Source organism: Podarcis vaucheri, assembly GCF_965113315.1.
Source record: "Podarcis vaucheri genome assembly, chromosome: 7".
Lineage (NCBI taxonomy): Eukaryota > Metazoa > Chordata > Lepidosauria > Squamata > Lacertidae > Podarcis > Podarcis vaucheri.
Window position 1 is genome coordinate 13,098,804 of NC_138765.1, and position 24,830 is coordinate 13,123,633.

General features: G+C 48.6%; 1 protein-coding gene across 2 annotated transcripts; it reads right to left on the reverse strand.

Annotated features, from left to right (window-relative positions):
* Nucleotides 1–1,047: 1,047 nt before the first annotated feature.
* On the reverse strand, nt 1,048–20,047 carry GSK3A (glycogen synthase kinase 3 alpha). Of its 2 annotated transcripts, none has more exons than XM_082232694.1 (11): nt 19,941–20,047; nt 16,933–17,120; nt 16,762–16,845; nt 15,555–15,665; nt 10,784–10,914; nt 7,486–7,592; nt 6,755–6,852; nt 5,459–5,554; nt 3,981–4,167; nt 2,738–2,839; nt 1,048–2,568 (listed from the first exon to the last, which is right to left on the reverse strand). In XM_082232694.1, the coding sequence occupies exons 1-11, from the start codon at nt 19,966–19,968 to the stop codon at nt 2,492–2,494; spliced, it is 1,209 nt and encodes a 402-aa protein (XP_082088820.1). In that variant the 5' UTR covers nt 19,969–20,047; the 3' UTR covers nt 1,048–2,491. The 2 variants fall into 2 exon arrangements, with proteins under 2 accessions (XP_082088820.1, XP_082088819.1); XM_082232693.1 differs by lacking the exon at nt 19,941–20,047 and adding an exon at nt 19,145–19,598.
* Between the last annotated feature and the right edge of the window lie 4,783 nt (nt 20,048–24,830).

Genomic DNA, 24,830 nt, shown 5'->3' on the forward strand with positions numbered 1-24,830 from the left:
AGTTTTTCCTACTTCTCCCTCTTGCCTCACAAAAGTTATGCAGAATCCAAGAAATCCAGCACTGCCTTTCAGCTGGGTGTGGAACCAACTTGTAGCTTTGGAGCAGTTTTTTCTTTTTAAAATAGTATTCCAAGTGTGCAATTATGCAGAAAGGTGATATGAAGGCTAAGGTCATCTCCAGGAAAAGGTTACAAGCAGGCCTAAGCTCCTGTGCTCACTTCCCTCATGGGAGACATCAGCAACAAAATCAGGAAACTGCATTGTTCTTTGAACTTGAGTTAATCCCTGGGCTTCGGTGCTCAAAGACTGGGCAGAAGCCACAACTCAAGTAATTACAGAATCTTGCTGTTTGGTCCTTCAGTGTTCTCTGCAATGGGAGTGCAGCATGCAAGCTTAAGGCTTCTGATTTCACCCTGAGGGAATAGTGTCATGAGAAACAAGCTACAAAAAGGATTTGGAGTTTTGAGGAAACACAAATGCTCCTTGCATACATCAGTGAAGAAATTGCTTTAAGTTTAACTAGTGGGAATGCTTAAAGCATGGGTCATCATGTGCAAGGATAGTGAAGTGCCTACTCCTGGGTCCATTGCACATGCACATGCACAACACTGAACAAAAACAGTGCTGCCTTTGCAAGTCTTGTGTGGAAATTGCTTTGTATGCTCAGCTGGCAGAGCATGAGACTCTTAACTTCAGGGTTGTGGGTTCCTGCATTGCAGGGGTTTTGACTAAATGACCCTTGCGGTCCCTTCGAACTCTACAATTCTATGATGCGACGTCCAACGCTTATTGACAATGGAGCTTTAGTTACCAAAGCCTGCTTTACTTCCATGCTTATGGCACACAATTCTTGGTCCCTACCTTAAGGGCATAGGGAAGCCGTGGTCGTATGAAAGTAAGCTTGGAAGCCTCTGGTTGGCAGCACCCAACTTTTAACCACCAAGAATCTCCCTCCTTGTCAGTGGCTTCACCCTGCTGCCTTTCCCAGCTCATCCACACTGCCAAGACCCTCCCCTGTCCCAACCCATAATAAGGAGCTCCATGCCGTTCTTTCCGTTCATGCCAATAATTTATTGAACCGGATGTCTGTACACAGCCAAAAAACCTAAGAAAGAAACTAACACACAATGTTGGAGGGGGGGGGCAGTGATGAGGAATGGGCATGGGGAGGTGGGGGGAATTTATCCACAGGCTGCACCCTGGCTCCCCAGGGGGGGGACCTTCAATCCTAGAGCGATCTGAAGATGGAGAGGGAAATGGGGTTTGGGGCAATCATTGCAACGTTGCATTAAGAAAAAAAAATTATAATCTATTTACAGGGAGAATGGTGAAAGGAAGCCACTGAGGGAGAGGGATGGGGGAAGAGATGTATTTACAGCAGGAGAGGGAAAGGGCATGGAATTAAAACTTGTCTTCTCCTTCCCTCCCCTCCCACCCGCTTTGAGAGAACATTCCCCCCTCATCCACCCACATCACTGATTTGCGGTGCTGGGGAGCAGACACGGCTGAAACTCAGAGCAAGCTCTGCTGTAAATTTATCCACCTGCCTGGGGAAGGAACAGCTCCCAACGCCAGCCTGTACTGAGGGCAAAGAAGGGAGGGAGGGGGGAGGATTTCCCACAAGAAATCCTGGTGCCATGACATATGGGAGGGTTGGAAGAGGAAGGTGCAGTTGGCCATGCCCCCCTCACAGTCCAAGGCAAGGGGGATAGGAGTTTCTTGTTCCCATTAAGAGATTGTGGTGGAGGCACAGCCAGCAAAATGAGGAGGGGAGGGAGGCCTTTCAGGGAAGGGGAACGGTCCTAATTTCCCACCTGAAAGTGACAAGTTGAGTTTCATTAGGGTTAATAAGAAAACAAAAATGGGGAAAGACTGACCCGCTTAAAAATACAGCATCCGTGTTTCAGAGGCAGACAGGTCTGGGGTGGGAGAGGGAAACCAGTGAGGGACCAGACCGGTGTGAGGGGGCCACAGGGTTGGACTTCGGAGAGCGTGGGTGACATGAGACTGGAAATAAAACATTTTTTGTATCCCTCGGGGATGTTAAAAACAAGAGCAAGTTAAAATCGAACCGGGCCATCCTTGGGAAAGGTGGGAGGGGAGGGGGGAAATGGGGGTGGGGTGGCAGCTCTTGGGTCTCTCCCCCTCCCCAGAGGCACCAACCTTGACTGCTTTTGAAAAAGGGAGCCCTTAAGCCATGGGATTTTTTTCTGCCCTCTCCCCGTGCCGAGGCATCATGGGACAACTTGGGAGGGAACCGCGAAGTGATTCAGGGAGACAGGGAATTCCGCCCCCTCCCCCTCCCCGTGGCCGTCTCGTCTCCGATTGGCCTCCCCACTGGCCAACGGGAGGCAAGCTCCACATGATCCCCCAGGCCACACCGTTGCTTCCCCACCCCCCACCCCACGTTCACAGTTCAGAGAAGTCCATGTGGGTGGCCTGGAGGGTAGGGGGTAAGTGGAGGGGACCTGCCCCCCGGCCCAGCAGCCCCTCAGGATGTGTTGGCGATGGGTCCTGCTCCGTCCCCGGGCGTCACCTGGCTCCTGTCGGTTCCCATTCTCCCCTCACCTGCAAAGAGAGAAAGGAAAGGCCTCAGGCGTAATACTGAACCCTCTACTCCGTTCCCAGAATGCATCCGAGTGGCCTTACTTGAGCATCCATCCGCCCCTGAAAGGAGCAACCCACCCAAGCCCATGATTGCTCTCGCGCTAAATCTCAAGAGGATGAAGGCACTCACTGTGCGAAGTTGTGGAGCCAGGCACACTTCCCACCGAGCTGGCCTGGGATCGAATGTGTGGTGGAATGAGGCTTGTGTTCAACCCTGGCTGGATGGATAGCTCTGCAAGGGAAGAGAGACTGGATCAGCCACACAGGTATCTGTCAAGGGATGATCATTCTTCATGCATCTGATGAAGTGAGTTCTAGCCCAAAATTACAAGGAAAAAAATAGGGTGGGGGTTTCAGATATTTTCCAGAGGTTCCGAATGGTTAAGAGGGTTGAGCTTGAGAGGTTCTTCTTAAAGATCTGATCAAACAGTTAATACAAAATGGGAGAAAGCTCGCTGAGGCCCACAGAATTATTAACCACGTCACTAATCCAATATTGGTGTGGGAAGATGCTGGGAGTCTCGCGGGGAGTAGGGACAGGTTAGCTACCTCCACTGTGGAGAATGCATGGAATACGACGTGGCACTGAGTCTCAAGCCCTCAGTGAGTTAGGGAACAGGCAGAGTGGAACAATAGTGGGTCCAACACTCAAGACGGTGGTTTCTATATGTGCTGTAAAGGGAAGTGAGGGGCAGATGGGGCTTGTCAACCTGGGAAGGGAGCCCATCTAGGAGAAGGGAACTCTGATCGTAAACCTTTGCTGCCTCACAGGATAGCTTAAGAAGAAGAAAAAGTCTGCACAAATCTGGAGCGGAGTCCCTAAGGCTGTTGGATAGCACCTTGTACAACTCTTTCCAGCAACTCCTGCAACCATGCAGGTGCCAAACATTGCTCTGCTTTCTTTTGGAACACATCAGCGAGGCTGAGAAGGGGGTCTTATCGTCTGGGCAGTCCAAGACCCCCATGCACACTGCTCAGGGTTGCACCCCAGGGAGGTCGCGTTGGTGCTGCTAACACAGTGATTTGACTTCACCCCCTGAGGCACACTCCATTGCCAACAACCATCTTGGGGGATGAGCTTTACATTACTGACCCATAACCAAGGATAACAAGGACCCAAAATGATGAAGACAATGAAGCAGCAAAAGAAACACTGTGGAGTAGCAGAGTAAACTGAATAATCAACATTTAAAAGCATCCGCTCAATTCCTGGCCCAGTGAGGCCACATCTGGGGATGGAATTTAACCTGCACCAAAGTCTTCTCTAGCAAATGTTTTGTGCTTCCTCGAGGACCCTGACAATAGGCCCCCCCTACCTGACACCCCCCTCGGCCCCACCGCTCTGCCTGCTTTCCAAGATGCCAACCACTTACCCACAGGGCTGAAGTTGAAGAGGGGGGGCAGGTCGCGGCCGTTGGGCAGCCGAGCATTGGGCTCGCGCAGCTCATCGAAGAAGCTGTTGGCGCAAGCCTCCAGTGGGGAGAGGCGGGTGGCGGGCGTGTACTCCAGCAGCCGGCTGCACAGCGAGATGGCCTCCAGCGGCGTGCGGGGCTTGAACACCTGGCATGGGGGGCACCAGAGGTCATCCACAATGCAATGCAGCTCCACTCCCCGTCCACTTGAAAAATGCTACTTGAGTTGCATGCAAAGGAACAAGTTTCACATGTGCATTTTCTGCAATATGCCCACCTTTATCACGGCCAATGACTTTTAAGCAGAGAACTGCCGGAGTCCCCGGTAAAAGTCTTGAAGAGGGTAGTGTGCGCTCTCAAAGACAGCACGACATAGTGGCTAGAGTTATGTAGCCGGTCTAGGGATAGCGGAGCTCGAGCTCCTGTCCAGTCTTGAAGGTTATCAGGTGACCTTGCACCAGGATCGCGCTTGTTCTCTCCCTCGCTCTCTAACCTACTTCACAGGTTGGCTGTAAGGATAAAGACCTTTTTTGGCATCCTGAGCTCTTCATAAAGAATGGTGGGATATATATGTAAATACCGTATTTTTCCATGTATAAGACGTAGGTTTTTCCCCTAAAAAATAATGTCATAAATTAGGGGGCGTCTTATACACAGATACATCTCCCCCCATTTTCTTAAATCTGAGTCCCCAAAATAGGGGGCGTCTTATACGTGGGGGCGTCTTATAGACGGAAAAATACGGTATTTGCTGTCACATAGCAGTGTTCCCCAAACTTCGATCTCCAGCTGTTTTGGGACTAGAGTTCCCACGCTGTAGTCCAAAAACAGGTGGGAGACCCGAGTTTGGGAAACACTGACATAGAAGGAATTATATTTTTTCCCCCCTGCTGCTTCACAAGGTAAGACCCTAACTGATGGGTTCAAGTTATCAACGACAAGCAATTAAGAGGAGCCTCTGGAACGTACAAGGTAACGGAGAGCGAAACCTGTGCCGCAGCCTCCCCAAGCAGCTAAAACTCCCCCAACTGTCCCTCTCCAATGATACCCTTGAGCAGCCGTGGGGAAGCCTCAGGCCTAACTGGGCCCACCTGCACTACACTCATCATTATGCAGTGTCAAGTGTGGGGCAGGTAAAGGTATAGCTGCACCAAAAGGAGGTTTGCAGGCACTGCCAATCGGCCGGCTGCTGGGGCCTGCAGAGAATGGTGCTCTGTGCAGTGGGGTGGGAATCACCTGATGCTGTTGTGATGGCAGCTGATTGACAAGTGGGCAGCCCTACCCACCTGCCCAACTTGGCCCACCATGTGTGGTGTGGGGAGACAGGGATCCAGCATAGTAGATGCCATTCCCCAAGCCTGTGCAAGAGCCTCCCAGCACTTTGAGCAGAGGACAACAGCAACCTCCACCTACCCCGGCATTTTCCCCATCATCTTTACCTTTATCCAGGGGTGTGCTTTAATCTGGGGGAACTTGAACTCCGTATAGTTGGGATTCATCTCTCGGATCTGTTCTCGCGTTGGTGTCCCCAACACCTTTGGGGGGTGGGGAAGAGAGAAAGAAGAGGGGGGGAATGTCACACTCAACAGTCACAGAAGGGAAATGTATTTTAGTCACAAAGCATGTCAGGGTGACTTCTCAGTTCTCCTCCCCTACCCACAATGTCTTACTGGCATCTCGATGGGATGGGAGGAATTCTGTCCAAATGAAGGGTCACAGACTGGTTGGACACAGGGGGATGGTGGGAGGAACCAGCTGGGGAAACCCCAAAGGAAGAAGGCTCAGAAACTGGTGAGTAGTGGTGGTGGGACAATGATGAGTGATCAGGGAGAAAAGGGAGAAGACTGGGAAGAGGAGGTGTCAGAAGCTGAAGAGGGAACAGGCTTTAGTGAGCAGGGAGAGTCTGTGGCAGAGACAAGTGCAGAATCTGAAGCAGAAGCAGAAGAGGAGGGAGGCCAAGAGGCAGAGAGGAGTCCAGCTGGGAAGAGGCAGAGGTGTCTCTCCCTCCCGCTGCAACTAGCTCCCCTCCCTCGTCTCCCAGAACCAGGAGAGGCATGAAGAGGGCAGAGAAGTTAGCTTCACGCAGGTGCAGTCTCAGATTGCTTGGGGAAAACCCTAGTGAGGAGGGAACTTAGACAGCTGTGGGGAGGCAGGGACCTTCAGTCTCAGCAATAGCTTCATGGGGCAAGACCGCCAGAGATGAGTTGCTGCGCTCATTAGGCCTGACACACCTGTGCAGATCCTGTTCTCACTAGTAAAGAGTTAAGTCCAACTTGCTCGGTGTGATTTACTGCTGGCTCGCTCCTATCATGAAGGGAAGGATGACCCATAGTCCTCTGTTTGATGTACCAAACCCTTTCTAAGCAGGTATGTCCATTTTATAGCATAGGAAAGGGTACGCCAGTGGCCTTCAAATTGTGTTCTGGGTGGGGTTCAAGTTCTTTTCAGTGGCTCCTCATTGACAAGATCAGCAAGGGCGATAACCGCTTCCCCCACCCCCAATACATTTTGTGCACCATCACCTGTCTTCTGTCACATCACTTGTGCATGAAGGCGAGGTGTGCGACTACAACCCACATGAACCAAGTGGGGGCGCACCAGAATTCATATGCAATGCACAGGATTCACCAGGCAAGAGTAGTTTCCTGAAGGATGTTTGAAAACCACAAGAGTGTCTATTTGAATACTTGAGCTGGAGCGGCCCAGCGAGAAAGAGTAAATGATCAATTCGTTACCTTGATGATCTCCACCAGCTGGTCCACTCCACTGTCCCCAGGAAATATAGGCTGCCCCAGAAGCAGCTCTGCCAGCACACAGCCAGCAGACCAGATATCTAGGAAGGAAGCAGATGGGGACTTCATTGAAAGCTGCCCTCCTGGGAGGGAAGCAGCACCCCATGCCTAGAAGTGGAAGTCCTCAACTTTCTCCTTTTATTAGTGGGTGGGCAGAGGAGAGAAGAGACTCCTGCCACAGATCAGAAGTAGAGTACAAACTCCGCATGTGGAAGGAACCCAGGTCAGATCCTCCAGCTTCTCCATTCCAGCTAGTAAGAGTATTTTGTCTGAAACTCTGGAGAACCACTGCCAGTCAGGGTTGGCAGCAATGAGCTAGATGGTGCAGACTCTGGAAGGCAGCTTCCTTATAGCAAGGATGGATAACTTCTGGTCCTCCAGATGTTCTTGGACCACAACCTCTGAGGCTGATGGGGTGGAGAGTCCAACAACATCTGCTGAGCCACATACTCCCCATCCCTGCTTCATGACATAATGCCAGCTGGGACGTACTGCATCTCACAATGGATGACGTTTCAGGCATCCACCTCTTTGGGGCATTACAGAATTCAGGAAAGCTTTCTTCCGTCAGCCACCAGGTCCCACTCACTTGTTGCAATGAGAGGACATTCACTCTGCAGAGGCGTCTGAACCCCACAGAGATGCAAGATGCAAGGGTGGAGTCAGGCACTCACCTATGTTTGAGGTGTAGTCTGTGGCTCCAAAGATGAGCTCGGGAGCACGATAGTAGCGAGAACAGATGTAGGAAACGTTGGGTTCTCCTCGCACCAACTGCTTTGCACTGAAGAGAGAAAGAAGAGTATGGATGGCTGTGATAAAAACAGTGTGGTGCGGCAGTTAGAGCGGTGGTTCTCAAACTTTTTTCTATGGGCCATTCTTTCAGAATAAAACTTGGCTTGTGCCACTGAGAAGAAATATACTGGAAAACACAACTAGGATTCTCCTCAACATCACATGATGCTCCTGCTCTCATTGTGAAAAGATATCTATGTGTATTCTGCAAAAAGAGAAAAGAAAGATACTGTGGACGCTCGGGTTGCGAACGTGATCCGTGCAGGATGCTTGTTTGCAACCCACAGCGTTCGCAATCCGCAACGGCGCTGTGTGACTACCGAAACCCGGAAGTAACCCGTTCCAGTACTTCCGGGTTCCGGCGGTCAGTAACCCGAAAAAACGCAACCTGAAGCATCTGTAAGCTGAGGTATGACTGTACTACACTGAAATGTTTGAATGTTTCTTTTGACTGTCCTTGAATCTTCCCACCACATTTACTATCGTCTCCTGCCGCACCAGTGTGGCACATCACATCCTTTGAGAACTGAGTTACGGTGGTACCTCTGGTTAAGAACTTAATTCGTTCCGGAGGTCCGTTCTTAACCTGAAACTGTTCTTAACCTGAAGCACCACTTCAGGTGCTTCAGGTGCTAAGGGGGCCTCCCGCTGCCGCTGCGCCACCGCTGCGTGATTTCTGTTCTCATCCTGAAGCAAAGTTGAGGTACTATTTCTGGGTTAGCGGAGTGTGTAACCTGAAGCGTCTGTAACCCAAGGTACCACTGTACAGTGGTGCCTCGCAAGATGAAAAGAATCCGTTCTGTGATTCTCTTTGTCTAGCGGTTTTTTCGTCTTGCGAAGCAAGCCCATTGACGGATTAGCGCTATTAGCGTATTTTAGCGGCTTCTCTGCTGATTGGATCAGCTGATAAGCGGCTTAGCAGCTTAGAAAAAGGGGGGAAGGGAAAAAACCCCGCAGGAACTCGCAAGACATTGTCGTCTTGCGAAGCAAGCCCATAGGAGATTCGTTTTGTGAAGCACCTCCAAAACGGAAAACTCTTTCGTCTAGCGAGTTTTCTGTCTTGTGAGGCATTCGTCTTGCGGGGCACCACTGTATAGTGTCAGACTAAGAGACCTGGGGTCAAACGCCTCTTCAGCCTTGAAGCTCAGTGAGTGACCTTTCAACCAGCTGCACTTTCTCCCTCTCTCTTTCAGCCTAACCTACCTCACAGGACTGTTGTGAGGATCATAGAATCTTACAGCTGGAAGGGACCAAAGGGCCATCTACTCCAAGCCCCTGCAACGCAGGCATCTCGGCTAAAGCATCCATGGCAGATGGCCGTCCAACCTCTGCTTAAAATTAACCTCCAAAGGAAGGAGAGTCTAGAACCTCTCGTTGGCGTCTGTTCCGCCGCTGAACTGCTCTGTCAGAAAGTTTTTCCGAATATTTAGTCAGAATCTCCTGTATACAACGTATAGCTCAAGTAAGTCTACTCTTTGATTAAGGACTTTTTAATAACCACCTGCTGAAGCCACTAGTTCATCAATTAAACGAATTAACCGAACAGCTTGCATAGTGTAATAATTAAGGTGCTGGACTAGGGCTGGGGAGACCCAAGTTCAAATTGCCACGGGTGACCTTGGGCTGGCTATTCCTCTCTCTCTCTCCATCTCAGAGGGCTGATGAGGATGAGAGAGGCAGGGGCCCAATGCAGGTTTAAGATGTTAGCCATAAAAAGGTCCACCAACATAAAACAACACCAAGTAGCTGCTTCAGTGAGTTATGAAAGCAGCATGAAGTTCACCGACTGCAAGGTAAGCCGCCAGTCATTGTAATATGAAAGGGAAGGGAGGAAAAAGATGGTCTATGACCGCAAAACCAGGGTGGATAAAAATCAATGATTTTTTTAAAAAAATAAAAATAAAATCAGGTTGTTTTTAAAATTTAAATTGGATTTTTAAAATTTAAATTGGATTTTTTTAAAATAAAATGCTTTTGTAGGAAAAGTCTTTTTAAAGATAGTTTTCTATTTAAGTTACATTACAGTCCAAAGATTATTCATCAGGAAATAAGGATTTGTTTTAACTTTGTCAGTCTAAGGTTTGGGGTTTTAAAAAAAATGTTTAACCACATCAGTTAACAAACACGGATACATATGCTATGTTATTGTTTTAGTTAAATAATTTTTAATTTTTTTTATTAAGGGAATGGTTATTTTCCTCCTTCCAATAAAGTACAGCAGAAAAAAGTTGTCCAAATAGAAAGTTAACTTATTAAACCTCACAATAATTTCATAATTATCTGTCTATGTATTTCTAATATTATAACCAAATCAGTAGTTTTTTATATAACTGTAAAAACTACTCTGAAAATTTATTATTCCAAAAATGAAACCTTCATATGGTTGTAAACGTTAATATTATACCAGCAAGAATGAATCTTTCTGTAAAAAATGATTTAAATCAAGTCTTACCGACTAGTGATTTAAATCATGATTTAAATCGATTTGATTTAAATCAAATCTACCTTGCACAAAACACAAAATTGTATGTACACCTGCACCCTGAACTCAGAAACACAACTAACTATGTCAGCCAGCTGCAGCCTTTGTTGATTAAAGACTGGAGCCTACGAGTTTCCATTTCCACCCTGAGATGTCACAGGGTGGTCAAACTGCTGAAGGGAAAAGGTCGGTCAAAAATGTGAAGGGAAAGCATTGGGAAGGAAGGAAGGAAGGAAGGAAGGAAGGAAGGAAGGAAGGAAGGAAGGAAGGAACTAATTAATTGGTGGAGAAGCCTCATTTTAATATCTGATGTTTTATTGTATTTTTAATTTTTTTGTTGAAAGCCACCCAGAGTGGCCAGACGGACGGGGGTATAAATAAATGTATTATTATTATTATTATTATTATTATTATTATTATTATTATTATTAACATCTGAGGCCTGTAGAATGATGGAGCTATGCAACAGGGGAAAAGGAGGCATGAGAGGCGGCAGAAGTCGAGTCGCACATATGGGTATGAAATAACCAAGCAAACCTTTGGCTAAATATTTTGAGCAAATTATGGGTCACGGACAGAAACAAGTCTACTTGTGTATTTGGAGCACCAGGGCGTTTTGTAAATCCATCACACAAGGGCCGAAGTCCATTCTACGGGGCCGTGTGTGCTGGGAACAGCCACTTCCGTGCCTCTCTCACCTGCCAAAGTCACAAAGCTTCAGTACTGCTGTGTCAGGGTCCACCAGTAGGTTCTGGGGTTTGATGTCCCGATGACACACGCCTTGAGAATGGATGTAAGCAAGACTGCGGAACAGCTGGTACATGTACACCTGGTTGGGGGAGAGGGAGACGACACTTAGGTTAAAACAGTAACTTAAATGATATAATGCGTACAGAGGTGTTTCACTCAGAGATTTTGGTTCAGTCATGGGTGGGGATGCAGCAAGTTAAAAATGCAAGCAAGGGAAAGCACTTTAGGCTCAACGTATAACCAACCGATGGAGTTTAATGCCATGGATGATGCAATGGCTGTCAGCATGTGACTTTGGAGCCAAAGATGGGAACCCTATGGATGTGGCCACCGTCAGATGTTGCTGGACTCCAAGTCCCATCAGCCCAAGCTGGCCTGCTCCCATGGCCATGGATGATGGGATTGTAGTCCAGCAACACCTGGAGGCAGCCACAGGTTCTGCATCCTTGAACTAAAAGATTTACGGTGGTGGCGCAGCCCATGGGGCTTCCTTAATGTCACAGAGGGCTCAGAAAGAGAAGACTGTCCTGCTGCCATTTGCTAAACTGCTCCAATACTAAACTGAAGGCTAATCAGAGAATCTCAGGAAGCCGTGTGTGTGTGTGTGTGTGTGTGTGTGTGTGTGTGTGTGTGTGTAAAAGGCCAATGTCCAGCAGAGGTGAAAACAGATGTCTGGGAAGGCCAACAGAGGGAGCAGTCTCAGGGGGAAAGAAAGCAGGCCAGATAGAGAAGCCTAAGAGGAGAGGAAAAACTCAAAGAGAACAGGCACGCACACGTATCCCATTCAAGAAGGCCAGAGTTCACATATTGATTAGCAAACAGCCGTCTTCTGGCAGCAACCACCAAAAGCTCGGCGTTTTCTTTAAAATTCTGTTTCTGGTGTGTTGTAGTTATGCATCTATTTGGACTGCTGTTATCCTGATATTTTATTTTAATTTGCCTGCATTTTGTTAGCCGCTTTGAGCATCTGCGTTGTTTGGGTGGGGAGAGCGGGTTAGAAACCTCAGTGCAAAATAGACTGTGGCCCAGGGACGTGTTGTTCCCTGCATTTGCCCTGAACGGCGGCACTCTGCAAATGCATAAGATTCTCATCAGTGGCTGTCATCCACACAAACTAATTAGCACTGGGTTGTATCCAACTGTGGAAAGGCTCTTTGATCCAGCAGAAGCTTCTGTGAATGGGAAAGGGGGGCGCAGAGGTGATTTATGTAAATTTTCCCTTTTTCCTGCAGCTCCAGTGCCATCTTCCACACTGTTCAAAGGGTCCCCCAACCCACTGGAGGAGATTTGAGGAAGGAACATGAGGGGGAAACAACAAAATCACGTCCCTCTCTACCTTTCTGTTTACTGGGGCCTCTGGCGGCTTAAAGAGCCTTCTGCCACAACTCCATATCTCCACGTTCAACTACAATATACCTCTAACTCCCAGCTACCGTGGTTCAACAACACAAATGGGCATCACTGCCACGTCAGAACCATGAACCTCAGTTTAGCCACTGTTGGGCGAAAAAATGCGTCACTGGTCCGACCCAACCTTCCCATTCCTATTAGGATTCCCTACAATCAGAAAAAGGGACGCAGGTGGCGCTGTGGTCTAAACCACAGAGCCTAGGGCTTGCCAAGCAGAAGGTCAGCAGTTCAAATCCCTGCGACGGGGTGAGCTCCCGTTGCTCAGTCCCTGCTCCTGCCCACCTAGCAGTTCGAAAGCACATCAAAGTGCAAGGAGATAAATAGGTACCGCTCTAGCAGGAAGGTAAACAGCATTTCCGTGCGCTGCTCTGGTTCGCCAGAAGCAGCTTAGTTATGCTGGCCACATGACCTGGAAGCTGTCTGCGGAGAAACGCCGGCTCCCTCGGCCTATAGAGCGAGATGAGCACCGCAACCCCAGAGTCGACCGTGACTCGACCTAATGGTCGGGGGTACCTTTACCTTTACAATCAGAAAAGCTACAGTGACTTGTGGCATGTCACCAATTTTATTTACACACAGCCTTTCTAGGATACAAGAAAATCAAACTCAGGGCTGCTTCCAAATAAAAACAGAAACTGCAAGAGAAGTAAAACCAACAAAACAAAATCAGCAGTAATCGAAGAAAACAGAACCACAGAAACCTCATCTATGGAGAAACTTCAAAAGGACTGGAAGTGCCATTAAAATTCAAAATTAACTGAGAAAAGGGGTGTGATCAGGAAGAGAAGTCTATTGATGTTTAAGATATATTTTATAGGTCAGTACAGATCCTTAAGCAGAGATGTTATTCGCTATTAATAGGGAAACCCCACCAGCAGACGAACTGCACAAAGACAAGGTACCATTCACAGCACATCCCATCAGGAGGAGCAGAAAAAGACCCTTCTCTGCCCTCAAAGACCCCAGGGAGCTACTGCCAGTCAGACAAGATAATACTGGGCTACAGGGACCCATAGCTGCACTCAGTATGAGACAGCTTTATATGAATGTACACATAAAGTATTTTAGAAATGCAAAATAGTTAATAGGAGTCTCAAAATTAGCTAGAGACAAAAATGTCTGTTATCCTGTTCCATTTGGAACAACTTTTCATGCTTTATAGTTATAGTGGGTTTTTTGTTTTTGTTTTTACAAATTGCATATCCTGTCATTGTAACCCATCCTTGGACCTTGTGGGAACGGGCAAGTAAGAAAGTATTAAATGAAAAATGAAAACCTCACCCCATTGACTCAGAAAGGTTAGCAAAAGAAGGAGAAAAGATAGCTGTGATTGGGAAGGGGCAAAACGAGTGCCCCATGGAAGGGCTGGGGAGCCTTTAATCTTCCAGATGTTTCTGGACTATTATTATATTTATTTGTATCCCTCCTTTCCCCCCAGACCAGGACTCAAGGAAGCTTACACAAATTAAAACATCACATAAAACACAGAAGGTGAAGAATGTATAAAAGGTACTAGTTAAAAAGCAATTAAGACTATAATAGTATTAAAACAATATAAAACAGATCTATTAAAATTTAGATAGTAAAAAGAGCATAGCACTACTTAAAAGCCCTTTCCCTTAAATAAAAAAAACTTGAGCTATAATGTCAATCATCCCTAACCACTGGCCGCCTGGCTGGGGCTGATGGAAACTGGGATCAGTGGATGTTAGCAAAGTGGTTTTTCCCTTTCCTATATAAGAAGTAGGGGGAAACCTTCGGTCGTTGAGTGCTGATGAACTATAACTCCCATCAGCACGAGCAAGCATGGCAAATGGCTACAGATGAAGGAAGTTGTAATGCAATAGAATCCAAAGGCCCCAAGGTCCCACACACCTGCTACATAACATGCAATATTTAAAATCAGAGAAGGGGGTAAGTCCCAACATTTATTTTTCCTTACAAGCTAACCTTGGGGTGAAAGGCAGGCGATAAATTAAAATAATATTTTCATCATGCCTTTCCAACAGGGATATTTAATTTTAAAATAGTGGTGTTTGATTCCAAACTCAATGAAGGTGCACGTTCTCGATCCGTGCTACTCAAATAAACCTTTCAAAAATGATGGGAGATCCCAATCGACTTTATTAATACCCGAGGAGGCAAGAAAGAGCCTTCCGATTGTACGCATTAAAATGGGAACGCATGGGGGGCTCTTGCCCCTTCAAAGGATGTAGAGGGCACAAGAAGCCTTCTGGCTGTTGCCATCTTTCCAGGACGTCTTTGTTGAAACCAGGAACAGCAGCTCCATAATGGGCCCAGGGGCTCGTCTGTCTGCATCACAGCCATAACTTCAGAAGCATTCATTACACCCAGGACTCTGCATGTGCTGTTGTTGTACAGCATGCAAAATATGACATTATGGGCACTCAACTCCTGCTTCCAGGAAACCTCAACTTTCAATTAAGTAAGTTTTTAATGAATAATAATAATAATAGTTACTATTATTTATTAAATTTATACACCACCCTTCATCCAAGAACCACAGGGCTCTAGGCAACTCCATGGAGGACTAGCTACGATGACTGCTTATTTATTTAGTTCATAAAAATTATATACCACTTGGTTATAGAAAGAAAACCTCAAAAAAATTGAAACAATAAAATTGTCACTAAAAGATTTATAACCATAATTTAAAACACACAGAAGGTTAAAGCCACGATAGAATAGACTTAAACAATTTAAAACTCATGAAAACTTTCTAAACATCTGGGCAGGCTTATCTAAATAAGGATGCCTTCAGCAGGCACTGAAAAGAATACAATGAAGGCACCTGCCGAAAATCAATAGGCAAGGAGTTCCAACGTGTTGGTGTTGCCACATTAAACGATCAAGTTCTTACAGATGCGGTGGGGTTATAATGTGGCAGCTGAATCAGTTTTATGTTCTACCTCTGTGGCCGGAGGCATTGCGCCTCTGAATATCAGCTGCTGGGAATCACAGGTGGGAAGTCCTGCTTGCAGGCTTTCCTATCTGGTTGGCCCCTGTGAGAATGGAGCGCTCAGCAAGATAGGCCTTTGGCCTGATTCAGCAGGCTCCTCCCAAAACGTAAAGCAAAGGCTCGTCCTTGGGTTCCCGATCGTAGTTTGAGCAAAACAACCCCGAGTTCAGACGCAATGCTAAGTCCGGGATAGTGTTTTGCTGTTCTAACTCTTGCTAGGCAAGGAGGGAAGAAAGAGCAAGGCATGGTTCATTGCAATGTGCAAATGTGGTCCTGGGTGCCACCGTCTTCTTGGGCACGGAACATTCTGAAGCAGGAGTGACACTCACCTTTACATAGATGACAGGGATGGTCTGTTTGGCTTTGGTGAAGTGCCGGGCCACGCGATAGACCGTCTCGGGCACGAAGTCCAGGACTAAATTAAGATAAACTTCATCCTTCTGCAACAGATTGCGAAGAAGAGGGAAGTGAGGGAACCTCCAGACCAACTCCACCGTACAAATGGCAGTGGGCAACATAGAACCCGGAAGATGCACCTGTTAGGACTGCCCCAACCCCAGCTTTCATCTCGAAAAGATATACAGACTCTCATATAATATAAAAGGACTTTTACATAAAGAGCTCATATGGTTGCAGCAGTAAAGGATAGAAGCGCAACAGGAAAAATGAGGGCTTAATTTAAAAAAAGAGAAATGTGTTGCATACTCCTGCTTATCTGGAAGGCAGAACTCAAGTCCCAGGTGCAGAGAGGGCAGCTGTTGCTTCCTCAGCAGTTAAGTGCTGCGTATTTATGCTCAAAGGCATTCTGCTATTTCCAGGTGCTCTTGAGTTCAGCTCCAGCAATGAAAACGCATCCTGTAGCTGAGCTCTGATGAGATGCACCTCAATTAGATCTTGGCAAAAACACCAAAGGGCTGGAAACAAAGAGGTCAATTAAGAGAAGCCTCAATTTTGTTATCACTGTTAGCTTTGCTGCACCCCAAAAGCCTGGATTTAGGAAGTAGCACAAAGGAACACAACTTAACAGCTATTGCCACTTCGGATTACCGAAGTAGAGTAAGACTATCCTGTATAGAGTAAGAACAAAGTGTCGACAATCTGACTGCGGCTTTCATCATGCCAATCATGAGAACTACATACTGCTAAATCATCCAAATTCGCCGTAAACCTTTTCCCAGTGGCCCCTCTGGTATAAAAGAGCCAGAATGGAAGGGCAAATAGAATAGGACTGAGGACACCCAGCTTCAAATTCCCATTTGGCCGTAGAGCTGAATGAGCTCAGCAGAGTCTTTGGTCCCCCTTTGGACTGATGGGACTTGTAGCCCAAAACATCTGGAGGGAACCAGTTAGGCAAAGGCTGCCTTAACACAGCTGCTCTCTCAGCCTAACTCAGGAGTGAAGAATCAGCCGCCCTCTAGATGTTGCTGGACACCCCCCCCAACTCCCATCAGCCCCAGCAAAAGCGGCCAATGGATAGGAACCAATGTTGCCAGACATTCTGAACAAACCATTCTCCATTTCTTCCCCTGTCCGTACCTTCTCCCCACTCGAGTAGAAGAAATACCGCAGGCGAACGATGTTGCAGTGATCCAGCTTCCTCATGATCTGCAGCTCTCGGTTCTGAAAGCAAGATGATCGAGGTGAACTACAGAATCCCAAGTGACGAAATCAGCAAGACGCACTGACAGACTTTCCCTTTCAACTCACCTTGAAGCGTTTATCTTGCAGCACCTTCTTGATAGCAACCAGCTCCCCGGAATCTGCTAGTCGGGCCTGGTAGACGACCCCGAATGACCCATTGCCGATGACCTTGATATCAGAATACGAAACTTCTTGGGGGCGGTCGGGGCCCTGACCTGGCGTGGCCACCACAGTGGTCACCTTGCCGCTATCTCCTGGAAGAAGGGGAATGGTTGAGAAAAGGGGTGAGAGTTTGAGATGCTGCGGAAATCTCAAGCACCACTTGACTTCCGCTCCCCAAACACATATCCACACCCTCCCCAACACAACACAATGTCAACATGCTCCAAATAGGACACCATTAGGTGACCCTCAGCACACCCAAGCTGCTTCATCACTGAGTCCAATGGCCTACACACCCGTACCCAACAGCTGGTGCTGAACACACAACATTCCTAAGGCAACCCAAACGAGTAACCAAAAAAATGTCACATCGTAACTCCCTACGCTATAGCTAAACCTTACAAAGCACTTGATAATAGGGACCAGCAACTGCATATCCAAAACCTGATTTTTAGGTGGGGTGGTTGTCCTTTTCCCAACTGGCAATCCAAAGGGGGTGGACAGCAACACTCATAAAAATATCCTTTGAGATTAGGAGGCTTAGAGGGTCTTGGTCTACACCAGGGGTCTGCAACCTTTAAGACAAAAAGAGCCACTTGGACCCGTTTCCGAAGGAAAAAAAAACTGGGAGCCGCAAAACCATTGCAACATTTAAAACAAATATAACACTGCATATATTGTTTCTTACCTTAATGCTATATATACAGGATCGTAACGCACGCACCGCCCCCATGCGACGTCACAGCCAGTACAGCGCCCGCCACAGTGGGGAGTGTCGGGGCGCACAATGCGCCTCCTCCCCTCGCTAGTATCCGCCCCGGAGCCGTGGCAAAGGTGTAAAAGAGCCACATGCGGCTCCGGAGCCGTGGGTTGCAGACCCCTGGTCTACACCCACTCTTCTCAAAGTGCCATTGCTAATTGATGGAATTATGATTGTGCCCCTAAAAGCCTAAATTTTCATGCTGCACATTGCTTCCCTTCTCAGTGTCCAGCCGAGCCTCAGCCTCCCTCCACCCAACACCTCCGCCCCTCACTATCTTTCAACCACACACCTGCACTGCCTTACCTGTGCTGCCACAGCCACGCCCATTCTGAACTGCCTGTTACCAGGCAACCAGACCCTGCTCCAATTCTCCTTGCTCTTTCACCCAAGCATTAGTCGTTCTCCCTCCCCTTCATGGTCCAGCCCATCTTTCATTGCAACCCCCTCCTGGAGGGCACTGTGTCATTCCTACGCAAACTAGCTCATCTCAGCACCAGATTGGCGCTAAGGAAAGCTTAGACAATTCCAGCAGCCGTCACAGGCTGCCTCCTTCAACCCCATGGAAATGAACACCCCTGGCTACCCTTACTAACCTCCCGGCTTCAATGATTTCATCCTGACGTCACCAGTATAATTCGGGACCACTCGTCCAGCTGCTGACCTCAAATAGCCTTTTTCCCAGAGCCCTGGTCCCACCAGCTGAGAACCTCAAGCCCTTGCAGATTCTCCCTGCACTGACCCAGGCCAACTTTTCTTCTGCACCACCACTCTGAGGTGCCAAGTGACCCAGCTCTCTCCTGCGCTGGTGCCCGTTAGCAAACCCCTCCAAAATAAACACACACCTCCTCAAACCTAAGGGGCACATTACCAACCTGTCTCCTCCTCGATTATTCATTCATTGGTTAGGCTTATATCCCACCCTTCCTCCCAAAGGAGCCCAGGGAGGCAAGTAGGACCCCCGTCCCCCCCACCCCGCTTCCCTTTGCCTAAACCTCCAGAACCCCCAAAACTGGCACCACCCTCAAGAGCAGGTGTGGCTCTCGGAGACTCCTCCCTACCACCCTATGCCAGCCACCCCGAAGGCTGAGCACCCTCAGATACTCCCCCTCGTCCCATTTCTCCCCACATCTCCCCCTCCTTTGTCCCCGCATCCCAAGCTCTCGCCCATTCCCCCCACTTCCCTAGCACCCCTCTTTTCTTTCGCCCTTTCCCAACCTCCCCCTCCCCCAGCCCCCTGCTCTTCTCCTCTGCCTCTGGTCGATTTCATTCAAGCCACCCCTTCCCCTCCCCCACCCCTTCTTTCTCCCCCCCTCCCCCTTCCCCACTGCCACCCCCGACCCAGGCGATACTTACGGCCCAGCTTGAGGCCCGGGAAGGCGCCGACTGCCGTGCTGGTCCCGCCTCCCCCCGGCCCAGGCCCGGCAGCCCCCCCAGGCTTCCCCCCCGGCGCTGCCCCCGAGGTGGGGCCTGGCGCGGCGGGCGCCGTGGCGGGAGCCCCGCCTGACGGGTCTGCGAAGGAGCTCGTCCGGGGCCGGGAAGAGCCGGCGCTGCCGCTGCTCATGGTGAGGCCGGGACCGGGGAAAAGGGAAGGGGGGCCGCGCTGGCTGGCTGGCTCCGTCTGAGGCGGCTCGGGAGCCGGCCCAGCCCGGCCCTGTCGCGGGAGCGGATGGGAAATGGAGTCCCGGCCACCATCCGCCTCGCTACTCGCTAACGGAGGCGGGACTCCATTTCCCACAAGCGGCGCCGCGGAGGCGGGCCACTCGGCCTCCTGCCGAAGGTCATGCTGGGACATGAAGTCCCCTGGGCCCGAAACGCCCCGCAGCCCGCTAGAGCCAAGGGACTACGAGTCCCAGGATGCCGAGCGCACCGCTAGCCGGCCGCCGCGAGGAAGGACGGGAGATGGAGTCACTCGGCGCACAGCCCGGCCGGACTCCTCAGCGCACAGCGAAATGGATGGACTGCGTTTCCCAGCGTCCCCCGCGCGAGGGCGGCTAACCTATCCGGAGACGGAAACAAAATGACCCTCTTGTGAGGCGGAGAGGGAGGCTGGGAAGGAAGCCGTACGGGAAGCCCAGAGGGTCATACAGAGCCGCAGGGCCGGAGTGTCGCAGACGCCGCTCGGCCACCAGAAAACCAAGAGAGACTTAACCTTGCGCCCATCTCGCTCTGATATCCATTATCGCCTCAAAGCCCAATGGAGCCGGAACGAGGCCTCATCAGGCCGCGGCGCGGTGCACGATGGGAGACGGCGTCGGTGCGGCCCGCCGCCGCTTTCCCAATACGCTCAGCGCGGACGCCCCGTGACGCGTTTGGCGGAGGGCCCCCGTCCTTCCAACAATTAGCGGACTACACTTCCCATCGTGCACCGCGACGAGAAGGGCCGCGATTGGCAATAGGAGACCGCTGTGGCTCGGGAACGGCCCGCGAGGCCCTTCAGGCCCGCCACTCTTGTAAGGCCGGCGCGTTATGCGGTGGGGCGGTCCATTCTCGCTTGGTGTAGAGTGGTTCCTTGGCATTCGGGCTCTCGTCAAGCGCCACACTGGGGCAGCGGCGTAGCTCCCGGCGTGCACTGCGCGTCTCCCGTAGGGGGTTTGTGGGAGATGTAGTTTTCTCGGCATTTCCAGAGAGCAAATGGAGTGGGTCTCTTCTCTACCGTTATTTGCAAGGAGGAAAACACGGGAACTAATTATATATATATTCATTCATACACTGCCTTTTCCACCCTGACAGGGACTCTGGGAAAATGCTAGTTGCAGCACAGTCAATAAGTAAGCCCATAGCTTAACATGCATTTAACTTACGCACATTCAGCTTTTTTTGGCCGTGGCTAAAGAAATAAAAGGGAGCAGAATGGGTGCATGGTTCTGGGGGAAATGACTTTGGCAGTCCCACCCAGCATTGGACCCAGTAGGTTTTGGCAAGGGCTTGGTGGTTCGAGCCCACCCAGGGACCACTGTGGGCAGGATTCCTGCGTTGCAGGGGGTCAGACTAGATGACCCTTGCATCCCCTTCCAGCTCTACAGTTTTATGATTTTGACTTTAGGCACAAACCCTGGAACGTAACCCGTGTGTAGGTTGCAGGCTATTTTTTTAATTAATTACTTTTATTTTGCTTTAAACAAATACATATGAATATAGACAACCAAAATTACAAAAGAAAATTCCTTAATAATAATAATGGGGGGGGGACTTAAAAACTACAAAAAAAAATCAAAATACATGGCACAGAACATAAGCAACTATGGGAAAGAAAAAAGAAAAGAGGAAAAGGAAGATAAGCCAAAACAGGAAAGCTCATCTATTGTACACTTCCATCAAGCTCACAACAGATCATTATTCTTATCAATTCTCTCTATCTGCATTCCAAAGGATTCCCTCATCTTGGTATCAAGGAGCATTTCTCTATGCGGTATCATTCTAAACATAACCAGGTCTTTCTTGTTGAGCCCTTGTCCCCTAAATAATTATTTAATCAGGTTATTAAATAATTATTTAAACAGTTTGCAGGCTATTTTATATTTCTACCACTGGACACCTGCAAAGCTAATGAAGGCAAGAACAAATAGGGTGACCACTTGCGCGCAACTGTTTCCCCCACGGAAAAAGAGTTGTGCAGTTTTTCATAAACTTTGCATATGCACATCTACATGTGGAGTTTCAAATTTATAAATAATGACCAGGGGCCCCATGGGCATAACCAGGATTTTTGTTGGGGGGGTGGGGCTGGCCATTTGTTGGGGTGGGGACAGAACCTCAGTTAGCTATGTATTTTTATTGATATGGGAGGGGGCAGCTGCCCTTCCCTGCCCCACCATGAGTGGCGCTCCAGGATGTTGGTTGACTACAACTTGGGATAGCTCAGTTGGTAGAGAATGAGAATCTCAGGGTTGTGGGTTTGAGGTCAAACCCCCCCCCCCCGTTGGGCAAAAGATTCCAGCATTGCAAGGGGTTGGACTAGAATAGATGACCCTCTCATGGTCCCTTCCAACTCTACGATTCTGTGATTCATTGAGGGTTAAACGCTGGTCATGCTGGCTGGAGCTGATGGGAAGAGGTGATTTCAGAATCAGTGCCAAGCACTGTGCCCATGGCATCAGTGCCCATGGCATTTCTGGGCCAGTACCTCCCTACGTCCCACCCTCCCACCTCTGCCAGCTTCTCTTAATGTAGAAGATATGATTCTATGATTTATGATTCATATATATAGACAGAGAGAGATGAAATTTGAATGCACCTTGAAACAATACAAGAGTTAGATCAAAAATATTTTTATTCCATGCCCTGGAGCCTGCTGTCGGTTTGCCAGCAATTGGTTTCTGGATGGATATGTTTTAACTATCAGGGCATGGCAGCATAATAGCCACACACCTTTCTAGCCTCGAGGCTTTTTATAAAAGCAGAGCTTAAGGTTGCAATAGGGGAACTTCTAAGTAGGCATGCCTAGAATTGCAGTGTGAGCTGTTTTAAGGAACATTCACCCTAGAGTCATAGTTCCAAGATAAATCATGCCATGAAAAAGGCCAGTGCTTTCTCTTTCTCTGCCCCAACCCCTGTAAGTAGTATTACCGTATTTTTCGCTCTATAACACGCACCTGACCATAACACGCACATCGTTTTTAGAGGAGGAAAACAAGGGAAAAAATATTCTGAATGAAACAGTGGACGTATCATTTTTGTGCTTCATGCTGTGGCCACAGACATGTGATCTGATGGTGAATTTGGGGTGACCCAATGCAAAAATCCTGAGAATCCCTGTGGATCCATGCTTTGTAACCACGTTTTTGCACCATTGCAGCCCCAGGCAACAGTGGGTGCGTGATTTGGGGGGGGCAGGCTGTAGCCATGGACATGCTATGTGCTCTGATGGTGAATTTTGGCTGACCCAATGCAAAGATCCTGAGGATCCATGTGGACCCATACTTTTTAACCACGTTTTTGCACCATTGCAGCCCCAGGCAACAGTGGGTGCGTGATTTTTTTTGGGGGGGACAGGCTGTAGCCATGGACATGCTATGTGCTCTGATGGTGAATTTTGGCTGACCCAATGCAAAGATCCTGAGGATCCATGTGGATCCATGCTTTGTAACCACATTTTAAGTGGGGAGGGAAGGAAAAACACAGAAGGCTAAGAATGCAGGAGAGGGCTATAACGTGAGGAAAGGAAGGCAAAGGTTTCCCCCCACCCACCCACACAAGCCAGCCACTGTTTAAGGATTTCATCCTTTTAAATGGAAGAAAGCATATTTGAATGCTGTGTGTCTCCAAAAACAAAGAGCAGGAAGTCAAATCAGAATTTTAAGCCAAACCTGTAATCTCTCTTCCCTTCACAAACATTGTTCCCTCCGGAGCAGGGACAGGATAGAGCGACGCTCTGCTTTCCTCTCTACTTGCCTGGAGGGGAGGGGCTTTCCCTGCTCTTTGTTCCGTTTGAGCAAACACAGCAACGAAACAGAGAGGGCGGGCAGTAAGACCCTGAGGCAGAATGCAGGAAAGCAGCAACTTCCTGTCTCACGGAGCTCCCTTCTCCCTGAAGCGCGGTTTGATTTTTGCCTTATTTTTCGGCTCCAGGGACCACATATTCGCTCCATAACACGCACAGACATTTCCCCTTCCTTTTTAGGAGAAAAAATCTGCGTGTTATAGAGCGAAAAATACGGTATGTACAAAAGAGGTCTAGCAGCTATTAAGCCTTAAGGCTCAGATTACCATCTCAGAAATGAAAGAAGTTTAGGGAGAACAATGGCTGCAACAAGACGACTTACAATCATGGAAGGAACCGCAACAGCTATCTACTGCAAGCCCCTGCAATGCTGGAATCACAGCTGAATAATCCCTGAGAGATGGCCATCCAACCTCTGTTTAAAAACCCTCCAATGAAGGAGAGTTTGCCACCTTCCAAGGGAGTCCAGTCCACTGTCTTACCTTCAAAGTTCTCCCTAACAGAATCGTAGAGTTGGAAGGGACTCCGAGGATCATGCAGTCAAAAGCCTTACATCACAGGAATATGCAACAGGCCTGTAAGGGGATCGAACCCACAACCTTGGTATTATCAGCACCACACTCTAACCAGCTGCAACTATTGGTTTGGGCCCTACCCTCTGGAGCAGCAGAAAACAAGCTTGCCACATGTGACAGCCCTTCAGATATTTGAAGAAGGCTTAACCCACCTCACAGGGTGGTTGTGGGGATGAAATGGGCTTGGAAGCTGTCCCGAGTGAGATAAAAAATGGACTGCATAATAACACAAACTAATATGAGTCATCCCATTTCCTGATGCAGAAATCCTGCCCAGAGTTACTTGATAATAACTTCCCATTGAACCCAATGGGACTTATTTCTAAATGCCCATGAATAGAATTGGGCTGCTAGTCAGCAGGTGAGCTCTTTTAGAAGCTCTCGGGTTTTGGGGGGTGTGGAAAGGAGGTTTTTTTTATAGAGTGCAATGCTTTTGCATTCACACTGTCCAAGATTCAATTCTTGGCATTTCCAAGGATCTAAAGTGACCGGTGCTGCAGCCAATCAAGGCAGATAATCAGGGTGGTCGAGGATTGTGGCTCCAGCGACCTCCAACCATATCAGTTGCTGACCACAGCTATCATGTCCAAGCCAAGAGAGATATATGAAGCAGAGAAGGGCTGCCTGTACATTGCGCCTCTAAAACACATCCCCATGCCTCAAAGAATTCTGGGCACTGTAGTTTACCCATCTCAAGAGTTACAGCACCCAGTAACCCTTAACAAACTACAGTACCCAGAATTCTTCGAGGGAGGCAACGAGGGGTGTGTGTTCTTTCAATGTGCCTTAAAGGCATATACAGCCCAGGTTGAAGCCATGCTATGGAATACAGTCGCCACAAGGGGGCACTTGGAGCATTGTGTTCCTAAAGGGAAGAGGACTGTTTCCACTCCAGCAGTATAGATCTGACCTAAAGGGAGTTTTGAAATATATATTTGCACAAATCTGCTAGGTGTCTTTAGAAGGCCAAACCTGCCCTGCAGGTGAGCAGCTACAAAGAGCCCCTCATCCCACCTCCTGCAAA

Coding starts and splice junctions, on each gene's coding strand:
- GSK3A (XM_082232693.1), bottom strand. CDS start 19,583: ATGTCCCAGCATGACCTTCGGCAGGAGGCCGAGTGGCCCGCCTCCGCG. Junction 17,121..19,144: donor CCCGGGCCTCAAGCTGGGCC/GTAAGTATCGCC, acceptor CCCTTCTTCCAG/GAGATAGCGGCAAGGTGACC. Junction 5,555..6,754: donor AGCTGGTGGAGATCATCAAG/GTAACGAATTGA, acceptor CACCCCCCAAAG/GTGTTGGGGACACCAACGCG.